Source organism: Nyctereutes procyonoides, unplaced genomic scaffold (genome assembly GCF_905146905.1).
Source record: "Nyctereutes procyonoides isolate TBG_1078 unplaced genomic scaffold, NYPRO_anot_genome, whole genome shotgun sequence".
Lineage (NCBI taxonomy): Eukaryota > Metazoa > Chordata > Mammalia > Carnivora > Canidae > Nyctereutes > Nyctereutes procyonoides.
Window position 1 is genome coordinate 2,621,721 of NW_026575082.1, and position 17,540 is coordinate 2,639,260.

Below are 17,540 nucleotides of genomic sequence, written 5' to 3' on the forward strand. Positions count from 1 at the left end.
CTAATAAAGGTATAATTAGTTTCATACATTTATTCATCAAAGCTATAACAGCATGAAAAAATAATTTTATATTTCTGCAATATATAAGCCAAAACGTTTCCACACACAGATCTGTTTCTTTCTCTTTCTCTCTCTCTCTATATATATGTATTTGCTTGCTTGTTTGTTTAAAACAAAGTCTGCTCTGTACAAATTCTAAATCTGCATTTTGAAAGTAGACAGTGATTTCTCAGGCTGACTCTTTCCCTCCAGAGCCATCCACTAAAACCTGTGAGGACCACACACACCCAAGTGCCATGTTTACCTCTGAGTGAACTCTCTGCACATGTGACTGCAGGTTCCCTTTTTGTGAAAAGGCAGCAGGACAAAAGGCACAGGCGTGGGGTTTTTCACCTGTATGTTTAATCATGTGAGTTTGCAGTGCCCCCTTCTGGTTAAAAGCTTTCCCACATTCAGTACATTTAAACGGCCTTTCACCTAGAGACGGAAAAAAATGATCAAAATGTAATTCCACATTGTATGAGCATCTGATGAATTAAAAGAGAAATGCATTACCTCCAAACTCGAGACCCCAAACCTATCTGTCCAGACAGAACACAGCCTGTACTGTAGACTCATACATCCACTGTCTACTCAAAATCTCAGTTAGGACCAAGGCCACACAAAGGACAGAAAAGCCAACGTTACCATCCAGGTCTAGCTAGTGCTAAGGCACACGTCCCGTCTTTCCCTTTGAGCCATATCCTGAATCACCCAAAAGCGAGTGTATTTCCTACCTGTGTGTATCCTAATGTGCCGAGTTAGCTGACTTGGCTTCTGAAATGTCTTTCCACAGTGTGGGCATGAATATGTGAATCCACTCCTGTCGATGTTCCGATTATAAGACCTTGTACTTGATACCCTAGGATAACACAGGGGGAAATATTCATGAAGTCATCTCCTCTGTATCGCAATTTCAAGATTAAAACAATACCAGCAAGTGTGGCTGACCAGTGGTCAGAACATGCTTCAGTGAGAAATCACATTTAAGTGTGTCTCCACAAACACGCACAGTTGTTCTGTGTGTTCATTACCATAAAATTCATTTTACCTATCTGATGAAAAGATAAACTTAGTTTTGCTTTTTCTTGGTGGGGAGAGGTCAGACCGTCCCTTCTGGACATAGCTCTACCTGTGGTGGTCAGACATACAGACATGAGTGGGTATGATCCCTGCACTGCTGAGTCTTGCTTCATTCTCCAGGCTCCTTCCTTACAACACCATCCACAGGCTGCTGATCCCAAAGTTCTCCCTCCAGCAACCCAGATACAGCCCTAGACAACTCCCTGTCCACCTGACATCTCTGTGCTCAGCTACCTGGCAGCTGTGAGCTAGTATGAACTGAACAGGATTCTGCTCATCCACCTGCTGTGCTCCCAGGCAGGACATAGCAGCTCCCATCTGGGCAAAGTCAATCCTGAGGAGTCGCCCCAGATTCTTGCTCTCTCTCACCCCTGACTTCAAGTCCATCTCCAAAAGTTACTGGTTTCACTCAAAATACCTGCAAAGATGCTTAGGCCTCTCCACAGTCCAGTCATCAGACCACCATCTGAGAAGTGTCCTCTTTCCACATGAGGATTCACTGGTATCCTTGCCTCCATAACACACACACACACACACACACACACCCAGCAGCCATGCCACAGTTAAGTTGGGGCAGGCTTCCCACTACCTTTGGGATAAAATCCTCATTCCCAGGACGGCCTCGGAGGCCCTTAACCCCTGGGCCCCACCTCCTTCAAACCTCCACTGTGGCTCCCAAGCGCCAGCCTCCTTTCTGTTTTCAAATGCAGAGAAAACTCACCGCAGCTGAGTTGGGGCAACTGCTCTCCCATCTGCTGTAATCCCCTTCTCAGGAATGGCAGTGCCCTCCTCACTTCAAACATCCTCCCCTCCTCAGCATGGCCTGCCTAAAACAGTCCACTCGCCAACCTGCCCACCCTTCCAGCACTGCCCCACAGCAACCCAGTTTCATTTCCTTCTCCACACAAGCACTGTCTGAAACTGTCTCACTGACTATCTCCCTAATAAATGAGCACTCCATGAGGATGAGGCTGACTGGCTGGCCCATCCCTACATCCCAGAAGAGCCAGAAGCCAATGTGGCCAAGGGCATGCTGGCTGCCTAGACATCATTCATCACCTCTCCAAAACCCTTGGAGACACATCAAAATTGCCTGAGTTAAAACTTCATCAAAATAAAAATCTAGTGTGATAGAGCACAGACAGTCTGGTCTGGGAGTTTAAAAATCACTGAAGCAGTGACGTCTTTGATGGGCACAATTAGCCAACAACAGGCAAAGTGGGGGGCATAGGAAGGGTAAGGGAGCACTGGCCCTGTGGGGGCTGTGGTCCATGCTTCTAAAACACAGCGCCTAAGAGGATAAATAAATCCTACAGAGCCTTCACACACTTTTGTGGTGGTTGTAGTTGTTCTTTAAAAGCACACATAATTCCTAAACTTCAGAGCTTGGAATGGCAGTGAGCCAAACTGGTAAGAGCAGTTAAAACTGATACTGGCTTTTACAGTGTGTTGGCGAAATCAGCTCGAGTGTGACAACTGAGCATGGCCATCAGCTAACCAGAGCACAAGGGGCCAGAGGGTGCTTTGTATTTCATTTTGCTAAGAAAATGAAAATTCAATAAAAAGATACAATTAGGAATAAACCAAATATGAAACCTTGAAAGACATGTTAAGTTTTACTAGAAATAAATGCATGTATGCATTTAAGTACAGTCATATTTGCTACTATTATGAGCTCTAAAACTAGGCAGTAAAAAAATAAAAAATAAAACCAGGCAGTTATTAGGGTTTAAATCCTTGACGCTTGAAATCTTTGAGCTATAAAACCATGGGAAAGTAACTTATACTCTAGGGCTTCTCATTCACTAAGTGGGGACATTAAAGTATCCTGGTCTGGTAGGGCTGCTAGTCATGATTAAATAAAGTCTTACGGACATATATTAACATACACACCAAGCACTGTGTCAGGAACACGTAAGTTCTAAACAGGTAGTATAAATAAACTAATTCGTTCAAAAGGGTGCTGACCTGGCCTTTGCAGATCTACTTTATACACCTTGTCACTTTGCTATAAAAACGTTTTGCCAATACCTTGTTCTGCAACCTTTAACACTATAATACTAGCTAAAAATTTCTGCTCATGCAGCCTGATGCCTATTTAAAAATTTTTCAGCTTATCTTTCTTACCGGAGACATGACTACACGTTTTAGGATATCCTGACACCACGACGAGATTAGCATCTGTGTAGCCGTTTCTAAAGTAGACAGTATTTTTAACTAAACCCAGCAAACTACACCAATCTTTAATATATTGTATAGATTTCTTTTTTTCTAACAAGCCCAAGCAAAGGCTCATACCTAATTTTGTAATGAGTCTTCATGTGCTCCTTCAGCTGTGAGGATGTCTCAAACTCCTTCCTACAGGCCTTGCAGGTGTGAACCCGGTTCCCGGCCAGCTCCTGGCGGTGTTCTTCCATGTGTATGGCCAACTGGCTCTGCAGAGTGAACTCATCCCCACACTCAGAGCAGATGAGATTCTGCAAAAGCAAAGGCCATCCGTGAGTAGAGTAAGTGTTTCAAGACCATGACTTCTTAAAACAACTGGTACTGGAAATGATCAATACACAAACTACTCTTTCCTCTAGAACAAACACTATTTTCACTCTCAAAAAATGTGTCAATCTGTCCAAATATGAATATATAAGAATCATCTCCATTGGAAGAAAAAGACAGGCATGGAAACAGGTGAGAGAACAATGCCATTTCTGAGCACAGTGAGCTCTCTAACTGGCTGCTGCGCACCTGCCATTTCATACATCTGTGCTGTGCAAATGTTAGAGAAGCAGAATGACTTCACCACCACAGAAGGGTCAGGAACAGAATTCAAATGAAGATTACAATTTAATAGACTCCCTTAAAACAAAATGACAGCCGATAAATTTTTAAACGGAAACACTTATCATTGTTTCAATCTGTTTTACAGGCAGCCTCTCACAGAGAACTCTGGGACTCTGTCCAGACACGGCTTGCTCGGCACTGGAAACAGGTGTATTTGAACAGCGCCGTGAAAGAAGTGTAAAATACACCCAGGATTTCAAACACTTCTGCAAAAAGCAATAAAACAGCTCAATAACATTTAATATGAATAATATTTTGGATGTATTTTCAAAATAAGACATAGTAAAATAAAACTTATTTAATCTGTTGTGTTTGCGTTTTTACTTTTTTACTATGGCTACTATAAATTTTAAATGACCCCTCTGTCAATTGGGCAACATGGGCCCATATGTTCTAGAGTTGGGTGGTTCCCCACCAGCTATAGCACTTGGGTGTTAACCACCCTAAGTCTGTGACACGGGGATGCCAGTAGCATCTGCCCTCACAGGGTTATTAGGAAGTTAAACAAGATGATCCATGCAGGATGCACAACAGAGAGCATGGCACAGAGGGAGAATTCAGGGACTCTCCTCAATAGGAACTGCTGCCTGACCACAAAGTGTGATTAGCAGATTCATTCAGAGTCCAGCACACAATTTTTTAAAAGATCTTCAAAATAAAGTGTCCAAACATGGAGAAAAAATGAGTGTAATCTGTCAATGAGCATAAACTGTTATTTCCAAATAGCAAAACAAAAACAAAAATGGGTAAAAATCAATTTTATTTCAATATATTTTAATTTGAAAATATATCAAAATATTCACATAGTAAAAGTTATTGAGCTATCGTTCCATCAGACTTTCTTTTCATTCCCGTACACAACAGTCCAGTCAGTGTGAGTATGCCCCACAAAATGACTATTTCATCAATACCAAGAGCATCCCTGGCAGAAAAAGACTAGCTGAATGGAGTATGTTGAGCGATTCAATAAAGACTTCCACTTAAATAACTTGTTAGTATTATTATATAATTAAAGAAATAATGAACTACTAAATTGTCAGCATCTTGATGATAAAATTCTTTTTGGGAAGCTGTCAAAAAGAAAAAAAAAATACCAAACATAATCTGGTGCATCCTTTTAAAAAAAAATTAAAAATCACTCCCAAATGTGTAGGGCAAAACTGTCATTTCCACCAAGGACCCCCAGAACTGGTGCCCCACCCTGTAACTGGGAAGTAAAATGTAGCTCCCCTGCCCTGGCCCGTCCTCACCCCACTCATCTACTGCTCTGGCTCAGACTCATCCTCTCCTTACTTTTTTGCCAAGTGATGGGATTGGTCTATTTCAGAAGCTACCTACACTTGTCAGGATTCTGAATGAAAGCCCTGTTCACACCACTTCCGTCATGGGCAGGAGCCCTGGGGCTGCAGGCAAAGTGCAGCACAGAGTGGCGAGTGTCTTCGGCGTCTCCACTTCACACCTCGAAAGCCCGGGGCACCAGGACAGCCTTCCCCCCTACCCCCCACCCGCCGGCAACTGCGAGAAAACCCCAGCAAGGAGCCCACACACCCCTGCTACCTCGAGGACTGAGGACCAAGGGCCACTAAGGGACATGCCACGTCTAGCATCCTCCACGTTCAGAGCTACCGTCATTCCTCAAGCCTACAATGACCACTTTCTCCCCTAGAAACAGACCCTTCTGGGTAATTCGTCATGGACGAGTGGCAAGCACAGCATTCTGATCAGCCTCCACCCTGCTGAAGATCTAATTTTTACAGGTCAGAGTACAAAACATGAAACATACTTGCTGCCCTGAGCCCCCCACCCCAGGGCCACAGCCTGATCCTTCCCTGCAGCCCCATCTCCTGGACCTTCACTCACACCCTCTAGATGCCAGCACTGGCTCCCTGCCCTGGGCTTCCTTGGGGGCCTCTGGGTTCCCCATCCCACTGCCAAGCTCTTCAACTGAGGTCTTTATAGTCACTGCATCTTTCACTCTAATTTCCCTTTTTTCTCTATTCGTTTTTTCATTTGTTTCAAAAAAACTCACAAGGCAATTTTGGGATGACTGCTTTAAAATCCTTGCCCAATAATTCTGACATCAGGGTCTGTTCCATGTAGGAATCTGCCGTCTTTTTCTGTTAGAGCTGGAACTATCGTGGCTCTTGGTCTGCTGAGTGATTCTCAACCATATCCTGGACATTCTGGGTGTTATACTGTGAGGCTCTAGGTCTGTTTTAGCAGCCAGTCACTCTGCCTGGACGCAGCATGGGACAACGTCAGGGATGGAGGTCACCCTGCAGCGCCCCACTGACCCCAGGGGTGGAAAGCACAGCATGGACTAGGCCATCTGGCACCACCTGGTTAACGTCACTGCTGCCAGGGGCAGTGAGGTTCAACTCCACCCTGACCCACTGACACTCAGAGAATCAGGACCCTGCCTGCTGGGCAAAGTAGGAGAGGTCAGCTTCCAGCACGGCTCTGCTAACACCAATGGGTGGGGGACCTGGGTGTCACCCTTCTGCCAGGAGAGGGATGCAAGATTAGCCCCCTCCCTAATCCCAGGCAGCCATAGGATCAGAAGGCCATCTGTTTCTGAGGAACAAGGGACACCATGGGCTGGAAGAGGATCACTTGCAGCTTTGCAGTTGGGGATTGGTGGGAGCATCGTCAAAAAGATTTTGTCGGTAAACCACCCTCTTGCCAGTTTTGGCAAAGGGGAACCAAGTTTTCTTGAAGCGTTTTGTCTGTGACTATTGGCAGAAGGCTAGAGGCTGGTCCAGCAACCCATCCAGGTGTGTGGGAGGGAGAAATGCCCCAGAATTCACTGCCACGCTGCTGCCCGGCCCCAAAGCCCCTGAGTGACCTATCTCCTTCCTGCTCCTTCAGGGTTATGTCCTCACTACACAGTGGCAGTGGGGGGGTGGGGGGGGCAGATAAGGCTCCTTCATGTTAGCTGGACTCTTACAGGCTATTGACTTCTTCCTGTCCTAACATATCAGATTCACTTCAAGTCACTGAGGAATATAAACACACCAAACAGAAAAAGGTGGCCAAAGATGTATGATTTTTAACATCTGTGGGCAAGACTGATAACAGCGTTCCAGTATCTTACAGGGTGACACTTCCTCACTGAGCATATGGCATCCGGCCACAAGCTGGACTTCCCAGCCTAAGTGCTCCAGCCCCCTGCATGCCCCTTCCACCCCCTATCCTCGAGCCATGGGAGGTGACCTAGGAGGGGCAGGCGGAGTCCCGGACAACTCAGATGGCACAGGAGCCCCCTGGCTCTGCACTGCACAAGGCCGGCCAGGCGACAGAGGGCCACTGTGAGGCTGGACCCCACCACAACCAGGTACAGGAAGAGAGCCCTCATTTTCATGCGCACGGCCAACACACCCACGGCCAACACACCCACGACCAACACACCCACGACCAACACACCCACACCTGAACCAAGCCCAGCCGAGCCTTGTCTCCTGTGCCCCTCAAGAAGCCCCAGTCACAAGCCCCTGCCTGGCCCAGGATGCCCATGTTGGTTACGGAGGATCCCGCCCCAGTTTCCAATAGCCCCCTCCGGGCTGCACACGTCTACACTGCCCCGCCGTTGCTGCAGGCCCTGCCAGAGCCCCTGCAACTACTCGCCCCTCCGCCACAATCATTCACCACAGAGACGCATGATCTGTCCTGCTCCAAGAGAATCAAGAGACAGGACAGCAACAGTACTAAGAAGTGAAGTCTAATCCTCCTCCCAGGAAGTACGTGTTTCTCAAAGACCTTTTTAGGGAAAAAACCAGCAGTGAGAGATGATGAGACGCTGACCTCCTCACAAGCAGGGCAGCGAAAGGCACAGACAGCTGAGGTCTCAGCGGTGACACCGAGGGTCAGCTGAGGCCAGCTGCCCGCACATGTGGCTTCCAGGACAGGACGTCAGAGCACAGCTTAAATTGACAACAAACTGACAGCAGCAAAGAGTTAAAGAGTAGATCATCCTCAGAGGGGCAGGTGGTGAGCCCCACTTGGAGGAACAATGTGGGAAAGAACATGGGCAAAGGGTGTGCAAGAGAAAGTACATCGCAGGGAAGATTCTGAAACTAATGTCCAAGAAACTAAACACCTGGAAATGATAAATTAGTGACTCCCATTCCCCATCCCAGAGAAAGTCATAGTCGATCTTAGAAGACAGCCCCGAAGAAGAGGTGCCATGAAGCACATGGGTGGCCACGAGGGGACAGCAGGGAACAGCCGTGCCCTGGGTGCCACAGCCGTCCTCACCCACCCCGGGTGACCCTGTTGGCTGTCCCAGCCCAGACTGATTCAACACTGTCAACATGTTCACTTTTCCCCTGTAACAATCTAAACATTTAATTCAGTCAAAATAAAAGTACCAGATGATTTTTAACTAGGCGAAATTCTAAAATTCACATTACTGGTAAACCAGAAAAGGAAAACAGGAACCCTTCGAACATTTGCTTATCATTACAGAGAAACAGCGCAAAGACAAAGATGACACAAGGTGGAGGTCCCCAGGAAGCCCCGGGAGGACAGGGCAGAGGGTACAGGGGCGGCAGTTCTTCTGATGCTCCTTGTTTGTGCCATTTTGACTTGTAATAGGAAGTGACTATCCACATATTCAAAACTGAAGCCCCCCTCCCTGCCCGCCCGGCCCCAGCCCCTACCGGCTCTAGGCTGGCTGTGTGGTCACACTGACTGAACCTGAGGAAGGGCAGTCAGGAAGAAAAGGGAAAGGGTGTGCCTAAAACAGGAAGCCCTGAATCGACTTCAATCCTAGAGGATTTTTAGTAGGCTTCTTGGGGGGAGGGGGGGGGCGGCACTGAGCCAGGCTACTGTAAAACTATTTCAGAGGTAATTACAGGATAGAGCAAAAGAGGGAGTGAGTGTGCCACTGCTGGGGGCCAGGTCCCCAAAGCCCCCATCATGGAAGATGGGACACAGGACACAGGAACCTGAGCTGGTGGGAGGCAAAGCAGTCCTGTAAGGAGTGAGTGGAGGTGGAGGGATTGGGTGTGAACTCCCGAGCTGTGAGATGTGTGCATGCTGCACCGCACATGGACCTGTGCTAGGAGATGCAGTGGGGTTTTAAAAATAATAATTTTAGATTTGGGAAGAATCTGTAACCAAGTTACAAGAACCAGAATCATAAATGAATAGCTTGCTTGCTGTAGCTTTGTTCGTAAAGACAGAGGCTGAAAACCATCGTGTGTCTGCCAGGAGAGACTTGCTGATTGTGACGTATGTGTGCACAATGTAATGCCATGTGCTGTTCACAAGACAGCTCCACGATGCACAGAGGTGTCACAGAGCAAAGGAGCAGGAAACTGAAGACAACAGGCACAGAACGGATGGCTTGTACTCTCAAGGCTGCGGAGGACATCTGTCTGTGCCCAGAATGCCTGGCTAAGGGCACAGAAGCTGCTTCCAGAACTAGAAATCATGTTCCACGCCCTCCTCTACTCTGATTTCTTACTGGGTACATGCACAACTTGGGCCAGAATCCTTTAGTATACCCTTTAACACAGGCACTTTCTGCTTTCCAAAAAAGACAAAAGCAAAAACAAAAAAACAATGAGTTGAAACAAGGCAGACCTACACTCTGCAGAAGGTGAAAAGCAGCACAGGCTTTCTAGAACATAATGTGGCATTCTATAAAGAACTTGAAAAAATGGTATTAATTCAGTAAATCCAACCATAGGAATCCATCCTAATGAAATAATTAAAGATGTATACAAAGATCTACTATGTATAATATTTTCAAAGTGTAAGTAATTTAAATGTTAAATAACAAAAGAAATGATTGCATATCATTATGCTACATCCAGATGCAGAACACAAATAACGTAATTTAAGATGCTGACATGGAGAAACACTCATAATGTAGTAAGTGAAAATGGGGAAAGATATATTTACAAATATATTAAGGAAAAACAATAGGTTATAAAACAGCATAAATATTTTTAAATTAAACTATTCTTAAATACATAAACTATTATGGAAAGCATATAGAGAAAAAAAAAAAAAAGGCTGAAAGACTCTGTGTTCACTCTCTCCAAATGCTGTGATTCTCATTTCTTCTTCTATGTTATTACTCTTGTTAATCTTTAGTTTCTCATTTTTTCCAAAATAAACACATATTATTTATACAATTCACTTTTAAAAAGATAAAAATAAATTAGTTTATATTAAAAAGTAAAGACATATATAAAAAGAAGAGACAAACGTATATCGGAAGTATGAATTCCATTTTTATATATGCAATTTAAATACTGTATTTGTTTTCCTGTCTCAGGAGGAAAGTATACCAGATAGTTTTCTGTAACCATCCCTCAACAGTAGAATTAAAGGTGACTTTTATTTTCTCCTTTTTACTTTTTGCATTTTCCTAATCCTACACAATAATAATCAGAGATGGGGGGGGAATTAATGTTTTTAAAGGAACAGTCATTTGTACCTCCAATCAGGCCCACACCCCTCGAAGCAATGGGAAGCCCCCAGTTCACACATCAGCAACACACCCCATTCACGTCAATGCACTCCCAAGACACCTGTGGCCCTTTCAGGATTGTTCACTTTGGTGTATAAACTGCTTTGAGTCACCATGAATGTCTTCTCTTCTCTCAAATTCCCACAGGTTGGGGGATCCAGAAGCTGAACGAGGAGATACTACTGTCTCCAGAAACAGAACGTTTACTTTGACCACTGAGGAATCCTGCATGGGCATAGCTGGATCTTCTGAATATGCTACACATTGAAGCGTCTGCCCTAAGGGGCTGACGTGGCCAGAAAATAAAACGTTTTGTCAGTGAACTAGAGAATTAGGCAAGGCACACTGAATGATTAACTCCTGGAAATCTATAGGAAAGGCTTTTTAAACTAGTTGATACCTAAAATCCCCCTGACCAAGGATTAGATGCATTTTAAAAATCCATCAACAAAGTATAGGCCAAAATAATTACCTCTTCCTTTTCATGTAGCATAATATGCGCTTTGAGACTAGCCACTCTGGAGAATTTCTTGTTACACACAGGACAGGTAGGATCTTCCCCATTGTGGGTGCATTTATGAAGTGTCAAGTTGAATTCAACATTAAATGTTTGGGGGCACTGGTCACATCGATGTGGCTATTTGGAGAGAAAAGTCAAGAAGCCACTGAAACACAATCTTTCCACAATAAATGCCATTCAAATATTAACAAGTACCATAATCTAAAGACAATCTAAGGAACTGCTGGAGTCTCTTCTGAACCTAAAGTCAATAAATCCAAAATGGACACGGCAAAGCTCCTCACAGAATTTCTCAAAGGATCTGACTATAAGGACGACAAAACATCTGTACAAAAAATATCCTGAACGAGAAACTCTGCATATAAACGTATCAGGATATAGTCTCCATGGAAATAAACATGAAAAACTTCAGCTCATCAGGGTGAATTTTTCCCTTCTTTTCTGACCAACCCCACTGCTCTACATAGAATCACTCCCAGTAAAGTCAGTACTCATAAAAACTTCTACTAGATTTTAAGAGTGTTGCTTAACACAGTCTAAAATTTTCCCCAAATGAAAGGTATTCTCCTTAGTTATAGAAAGATAAAGTAACCACTGGTATTTCTCTCTGAATATCAAGATACCAACAAGCCAGTATTTTCACATTTTCAACTTAGGAGGGTAAAACAAGTTATCAGTACTGATGATGTTATATATTATCCTACGTTATATGGAATATTCACGCTGAAAGCAAAACCAGTTGGTGGTATCCTGTTCCCTAGAGAAGAGGTCCCTGGCATTCTCCTGACCATTTCAAATAGCTCCCTGGCAGCCATTCTCCTAACCTCGGGAAACTCAATGATTATTTTTTAATGGTAGTTTAACTGCTACTTTCTATCTACTAGGCAGATCATTCCATTAAGACACTAACACTCTTAACCTCACCCACACCGGGCCCTGAAAACGAGGACTCAAATCTCTAAGAGTGTTACTCTCTGCTGAAATGAGATCTGACATTTCTGGAATACCATTTTAAAAGGCACAACCCCTTCAGGATAACACTCCTTGCTGAAGAAAAAAACACATCGAGATATACCAATTCTGCTGCATTCAGTCACACAAAAACCAAACTACTGAAAGTCCTGTTTTGAGGCAATTCCTTTGTCCGCTGATACAGAGCTACAACACATAGATTGACTAGACAAGCTCTACTTGATCTCATTAACCAATATAAGGGTCAGGAGTATGCCTACAACTGAACACAAAACATCCAGAGACGTGTTCATGTCAGATAAAATGCCCCACAATTTACGGATCTAAAATACAAGAAAAAATTTTATTTGACATGCTGATGTTTTACAATACCTCCAGTTTCAACGCTCACATTTCTGACATCCCTCTTGAGAATACATACCTTGTCATTTCGCTCGTGATCCCTCATGTGGCGTTGAAACTGGGACTCTTTTGGAAAAGATAGCAGACAGATTTCACACTTATGGAAGTTTGGAACTTGATAGGCATAATTAGTGTTCTCCGCATTCAATGTTAAAACTCCATCTATAAAATTGCATAAGTATAGACAATAAGTACCAGTTGTTATTCTCATCACATAAATAAAACTAAGTTATTTGGTTATTGTTTAGAAACCAAATTATGTCAGAGATTTATAAGAGAATTTAGAAGAAATTAATGATATCTTGAATTTTTCGAATGGACATTTTTAAGTCAGAAAAAATGTTGGGATGACTGGGGCACAGGACAACAGAATTCTACGCACCCGCTAGTAACTGATCTTTAGAAATGTGAAACTAAACTCCTGAGGTTGAGATTCATGCAAAGGCACGCAAAAGCCACGACATCTCTTAGCCTTGCCTTCATGCTTACTATGGTTTCAAAGTCACTGGAAATCACAGAGGCATTTCGCCTACGTCACTCTGAGAGTCCATCAGTAACCCACACACTGTTCAACACTGTTCATCTTAAGTCGCTCAGCAAACAAAACTCAAGTAGAAGCATAAATGCTAATTCACTAGTTCAATCTACCTCTGAAAACTGCTGGAGTGCGAGATTAAGTCAGAGAGGAAAAACTTCTATTCTCCCACATGGTTAGGGTTTAGGAAGACCTCTGTCTGCAGTGCTTTGGACAATCCTTAGGCTTCACGATGCACTTCTATAGACCCATGCAGGTCAATGGCTATAAACATAAAAAGTATTTTCAAATAAAAATATGTGATAATCACAAAAACTTGTCAAGAATCTCAGAAAATAAAAATGTCCTAAACCTCTACTGTTCTTTAAAATAATAAACTCCAAAAAAATAAAATAAAATAAAATAAAATAAAATAAAATAATAAACTCCAAGTCTTATAATTTAGGCACAAATATATAATACACTTTAATGATACAAAGACCAGAAATAATACGTCACATACAATTCTTTGTATCAACATGACTCAAAAATTACTGAAATGTAGAAATTTGGAAGTAAAGTAGGGTTGATTTTAAGCCTCAAGGAAGCTCCAGAAAGCCTATATCTCAACTGTCCATGTGGTAAACATGGGCATTCCAAATTCTCCATGGACCTTAAATCCCTCCTTGGAGAAAACAGCCTGCAGTTCCAGCTTTGGCCAGAAGTCCCCCAGTCCCGACAGTGGCCAAAACTGAGCAATTCTCCAGATGGGAGGTGGCAGAGACCAAGAAGGTGGAGTAGAGAGCCATGGAGAAGGCTGGCGACACCTTCAAGAATTCTTACAGCAGATCCTTGAGTAAACCGATTCCAGTTTCAAGAAACACTAATATAATTCAACAGAACAGCTCATCCAGAATGGGTCTACCACAGAAAAGATACACGTAATTTTATTCTATTTATTCTTCACTATACCCACATTCTATTCAAAGACCATGTATTCAAAACTTCTACATTAAATTAGCAACAAAATGTTTTATGCTCTCCAGGCCCAAATACAATAATTGTTGGGACCACATCAATTGATATACTATCCCCTTTGAGAAAGTTTGTATTATAGGAAGAAATAGTTTAGAGATTGAGAATGTTCAAGTAAAATATCTGTTGAAAACTGTGTTTTAAAAGCTCAGTAGCGGGGGGGCGGGGGGGGGAATCCCTGGGTGGCTCAGCGGTTTGATGCCTGCCTTCAGTCCAGGGCATGATCCTGGAGTCCCGGGATCGAGTCCCGCGTTGGGCTCCCTGCATGGAGCCTGCTTCTCCCTCTGCCTGTTCTCTGCCTCTCTCTCTCTCTCCTCTCTCCTCTCTCTCTCTCTCTCTCTGTTTCTCATGAATAAATTTAAAAAAAAAAATAAATTAAAAAAAAAAAAAAAAGCTCAGTAGTGAATGTTTCTACCTAATGGCCAAATATAGTCATGAGAGCGCTCCTCACTGAAAAGCAAAATTAAAAGGCTATTTCAGGATGTAGAATGAAACAATGTTCACAGCCTCTACCTGAAACTGCTTAAATGTTACCCATAATGAGAAAGGATGTAATTAATTACAAATGATAGATAAAATAATAAGAGATCAGAAACTACACATTTAAAACCAAAACTGACATTGTTTTGCCTAGGAATTAAGATTTTTCCAAAATAGATTTTTATCTAAAGAAGCAAGACTTCCCTCTTTAACAGAGCTCAAAACATAATAAAATTATGTTTTCACTAAGCCCCTTCCCCCAGTGATAATACAGTATTAATTTGGTTCAAAAACAAACTTAAAACAACCCTAATTCAAATTAAAGTGCAATAAAAGGGGAAAACATGCTTTAGTTTCCACGCTGAGTGTAATTTTAAAATCGACAGCATCTCCAGATTTTTACTTTGCTTTGGGGGAACATACTTGTAAACCTGCCCTTTCTCTACACTGGGAAAGCACGAGCCTTTGTCCCAGGGCTCCCAGGGTGAGGCAGGCTCTCTCACGCACACTTTGCTTTCTGTCTGGATGGTGTCCGAGGCCTTAAGATAACCCCCTTCGCCTATCATCTCTCTTCAAGCTCATTTAACTTTCCCCAGTGCATGCATTTTTCAGAAAGAGGTAGACGAAATTGATGTATCCTTAGAACACACTTCAGGAGATCCACAAGCCCTGTGAAAACTTCATGCAAATACCCCATGTCCATGTATTCCCCACAGAGACCACCAGACTTTTTAAGGGGCTAGGGATCCAGGTAAAGTATGACCAAATCAATGGCAGCCTCTTAATGGTCAACCCTCCTGAGAACAGCTGCATTTTTTAGAGGCAGCTGGAGGAACGTCCCATGAGATTTTGGCAACACATATTCCTAAAGTCTCCCAAATCAGAACAGCTATTCTCTAGCCCCCCAACCCCCCACACACATCATAAACATTGAGCTATATGCATTCAACAGTGCTCAGATCTAAGAGTTCATCCAGGTCAGGAGTTTTCAAGTAGGTCTTTTGGCCCACCCCCTGCCCCCTACCCCCTTCCCCCAGAGGCAGGGGATGGATCACCCTGAGATTTCAAGACCACAGGGAGACTCAGTAGGCTGATTCCAGCCGGTTTACCTGGATAGTCACCTGACACACACACACACACACACACACACACACAGGCGTCACCCACATTCTCTTCAACTGCTCATCCTTCATGATACCAAGAACTCAAATTCACTATCAAACGTAAACACAAAGTGATTGCACAAAGATCAGAAATTGTTTGAGCAGCTTTGTTTTCCTTGAAAGAATGTGAAGATGAGCTTCAAAATCAATTTAACTCTTTACATAAAGATTCTTAATAGTACATAATAATAGCTATTTACCAACCAGCCCCAAAATCATCTCAGATTTGTGCAGATTAAATAAACCTATCTCAGAGTTGTACAGATTAAATAAGATAATGCTTCCTGTCACTACTAGAACAAGAACCCACCCATGATTTAGGAACGTGGCCATCTCTCTAATGCTCATCCGCCCACCGATGCCCCAGCTGGCCCTCTGCCACAGCTGTAGTCAGGCCTGGTCTGTAATGGGGACTAGACCAGCTACCCTACAAATTGCTCTTCCCACACCAGACACAGCAAATCAGCCCCGTCAGCCAAATCTTAATGGCAAAGGTCTCTTCTTATCTCCCATCTAAAGAACTAAATTGATCTCTTCTTTGTTGTTTTATAAAGATTTTAAGTGATCTCTAACCCAGGGTGGGGCTCAAGCTCACAACTCAGAGATCCAGTCGCCTGCTGCACTGACTGAGCCAGCGGGGTGCCCTGCTAAGTGACCTTTTATACAAAATGCCTATGATAGGACAGTTCAACAAAATCTATTGCATTTATAACATTTCAATGATTTTCCAATTTGCACCTCCTGACCTAAACCCTCAAGCACTAGGCACTGAAGATCTCATCTCTACATAAATCCTGCTGAGGCATTTTTTATATTAAAATGAGACACACCAGTTCTGTTTCTAAACCAACTGAGCTAACTGCCAAACTCTGCATCTATTTTTATTTTTGTTTTGAATAAAAAGTTTCCAAAAAGTGGTTGACATCTCTACTGCTCTCAGCAGGCCCATCTTTTCTTCCAACATCTTGTCCCCGAGAACTAGGCTCTCCAACCATGGATGTGTTTTCTCTCACTTTTCCATCCTGACACCAGGATGCTTTCTGAGGCCACCAAAAGGCCCTTGGAGAGTCTGACAGCTATCACCCCCACTTCCAGTAGGGTCCCACCTCAGCTACCATACCTCCTCCTTTTTGTTGTTGTTGTTATTATTTGTATTGGTCTCTAGTTTCTTCTCCTTTCTCCTGTTTTCTCCTGCTCCTCCCACACTGGTCAGCGTCCAGGTCTGAGCACGCCGGGACTTTTCCAGGTAAAACTCTGCAGTGCGTGGGCCTGTGAACCCTTCCTACCGGGTCACTGTATCTCCAAAGCCTTGCACAAAACCTGGTACATCCTGAGTGCCTAGCAAACATTTGCTCAATAGTCAGAGATAAGATGAAAGCTAATGACTCTTTGGTCTCTACCCAGTTGTCTAAAGCTCCCAAGACCAGCATATCTAATTTCCACTTGTAGTCTGACTCATGCCCCGCACCTCAATTACCTTAGTATTCTTCCAGCTTATTATGCGTCCACTAACTATTCTTATTTTGTACATACATTCCTTAGCCATTTGCTTGTTCCTTAGGAGCTAGCCGAAACGCACCTACATTATTTTCTCCATAGAATCTCTGTCAGAAAAGTGCGTGCTCGAGTTACAGCACCAGCCGTAAAGCACCTGCTTTCCTCTTCTTGGAACAAACATCTGTCAGCTCAAAAGCACCTGCACCGAGAGAGGTAGGTACTATGAGGGAAGACTCCTGCACTTTTTGAATTTCACCCATTATTTATTCAACAGTATTTACTATTAAGTAAATATTCATTTGGAAATGAAATGTACTCATATAAAAATGTAATCCTAAAAGTATAGCTAATGAAAAAAGCAGTATGTTCTAGATGCTATCACTCCTTTAAAAAAGGAAGGGGGAGGCAAATATACCATGTATTTGCTTGTTTGTGCATAAAACATCCCTGCAAAACTACAGAAAAGAATAATAGCATTATGGGGCAACCCTGGTGGTGCAGCAGTTTAGTGCCACC

The 17,540-nt window shown here is 43.3% G+C and overlaps 1 protein-coding gene across 8 annotated transcripts in view; it reads right to left on the reverse strand.

Annotated features, from left to right (window-relative positions):
* The window catches only part of LOC129514548 (zinc finger protein 236), a 108,066-nt gene that overhangs the window by 76,837 nt on the left and 13,689 nt on the right, over window positions 1–17,540 (reverse strand). For 4 of the 8 annotated variants that reach the window (XM_055333221.1, XM_055333216.1, XM_055333219.1 and 1 more), the window contains exons 2-6: window positions 12,355–12,497; window positions 10,914–11,078; window positions 3,421–3,599; window positions 777–901; window positions 305–477 (exon numbers count right to left, since the gene is read on the reverse strand). In XM_055333221.1, the coding sequence (XP_055189196.1) occupies window positions 305–477; window positions 777–901; window positions 3,421–3,599; window positions 10,914–11,078; window positions 12,355–12,497 (785 nt within the window). Of the gene's footprint in view, window positions 1–304; window positions 478–776; window positions 902–3,420; window positions 3,600–10,913; window positions 11,079–12,354; window positions 12,498–12,983; window positions 13,135–17,540 lie in introns of all 8 variants that reach the window. The other 4 variants (XM_055333217.1, XM_055333215.1, XM_055333220.1 and 1 more) reach the window with 2 other exon arrangements.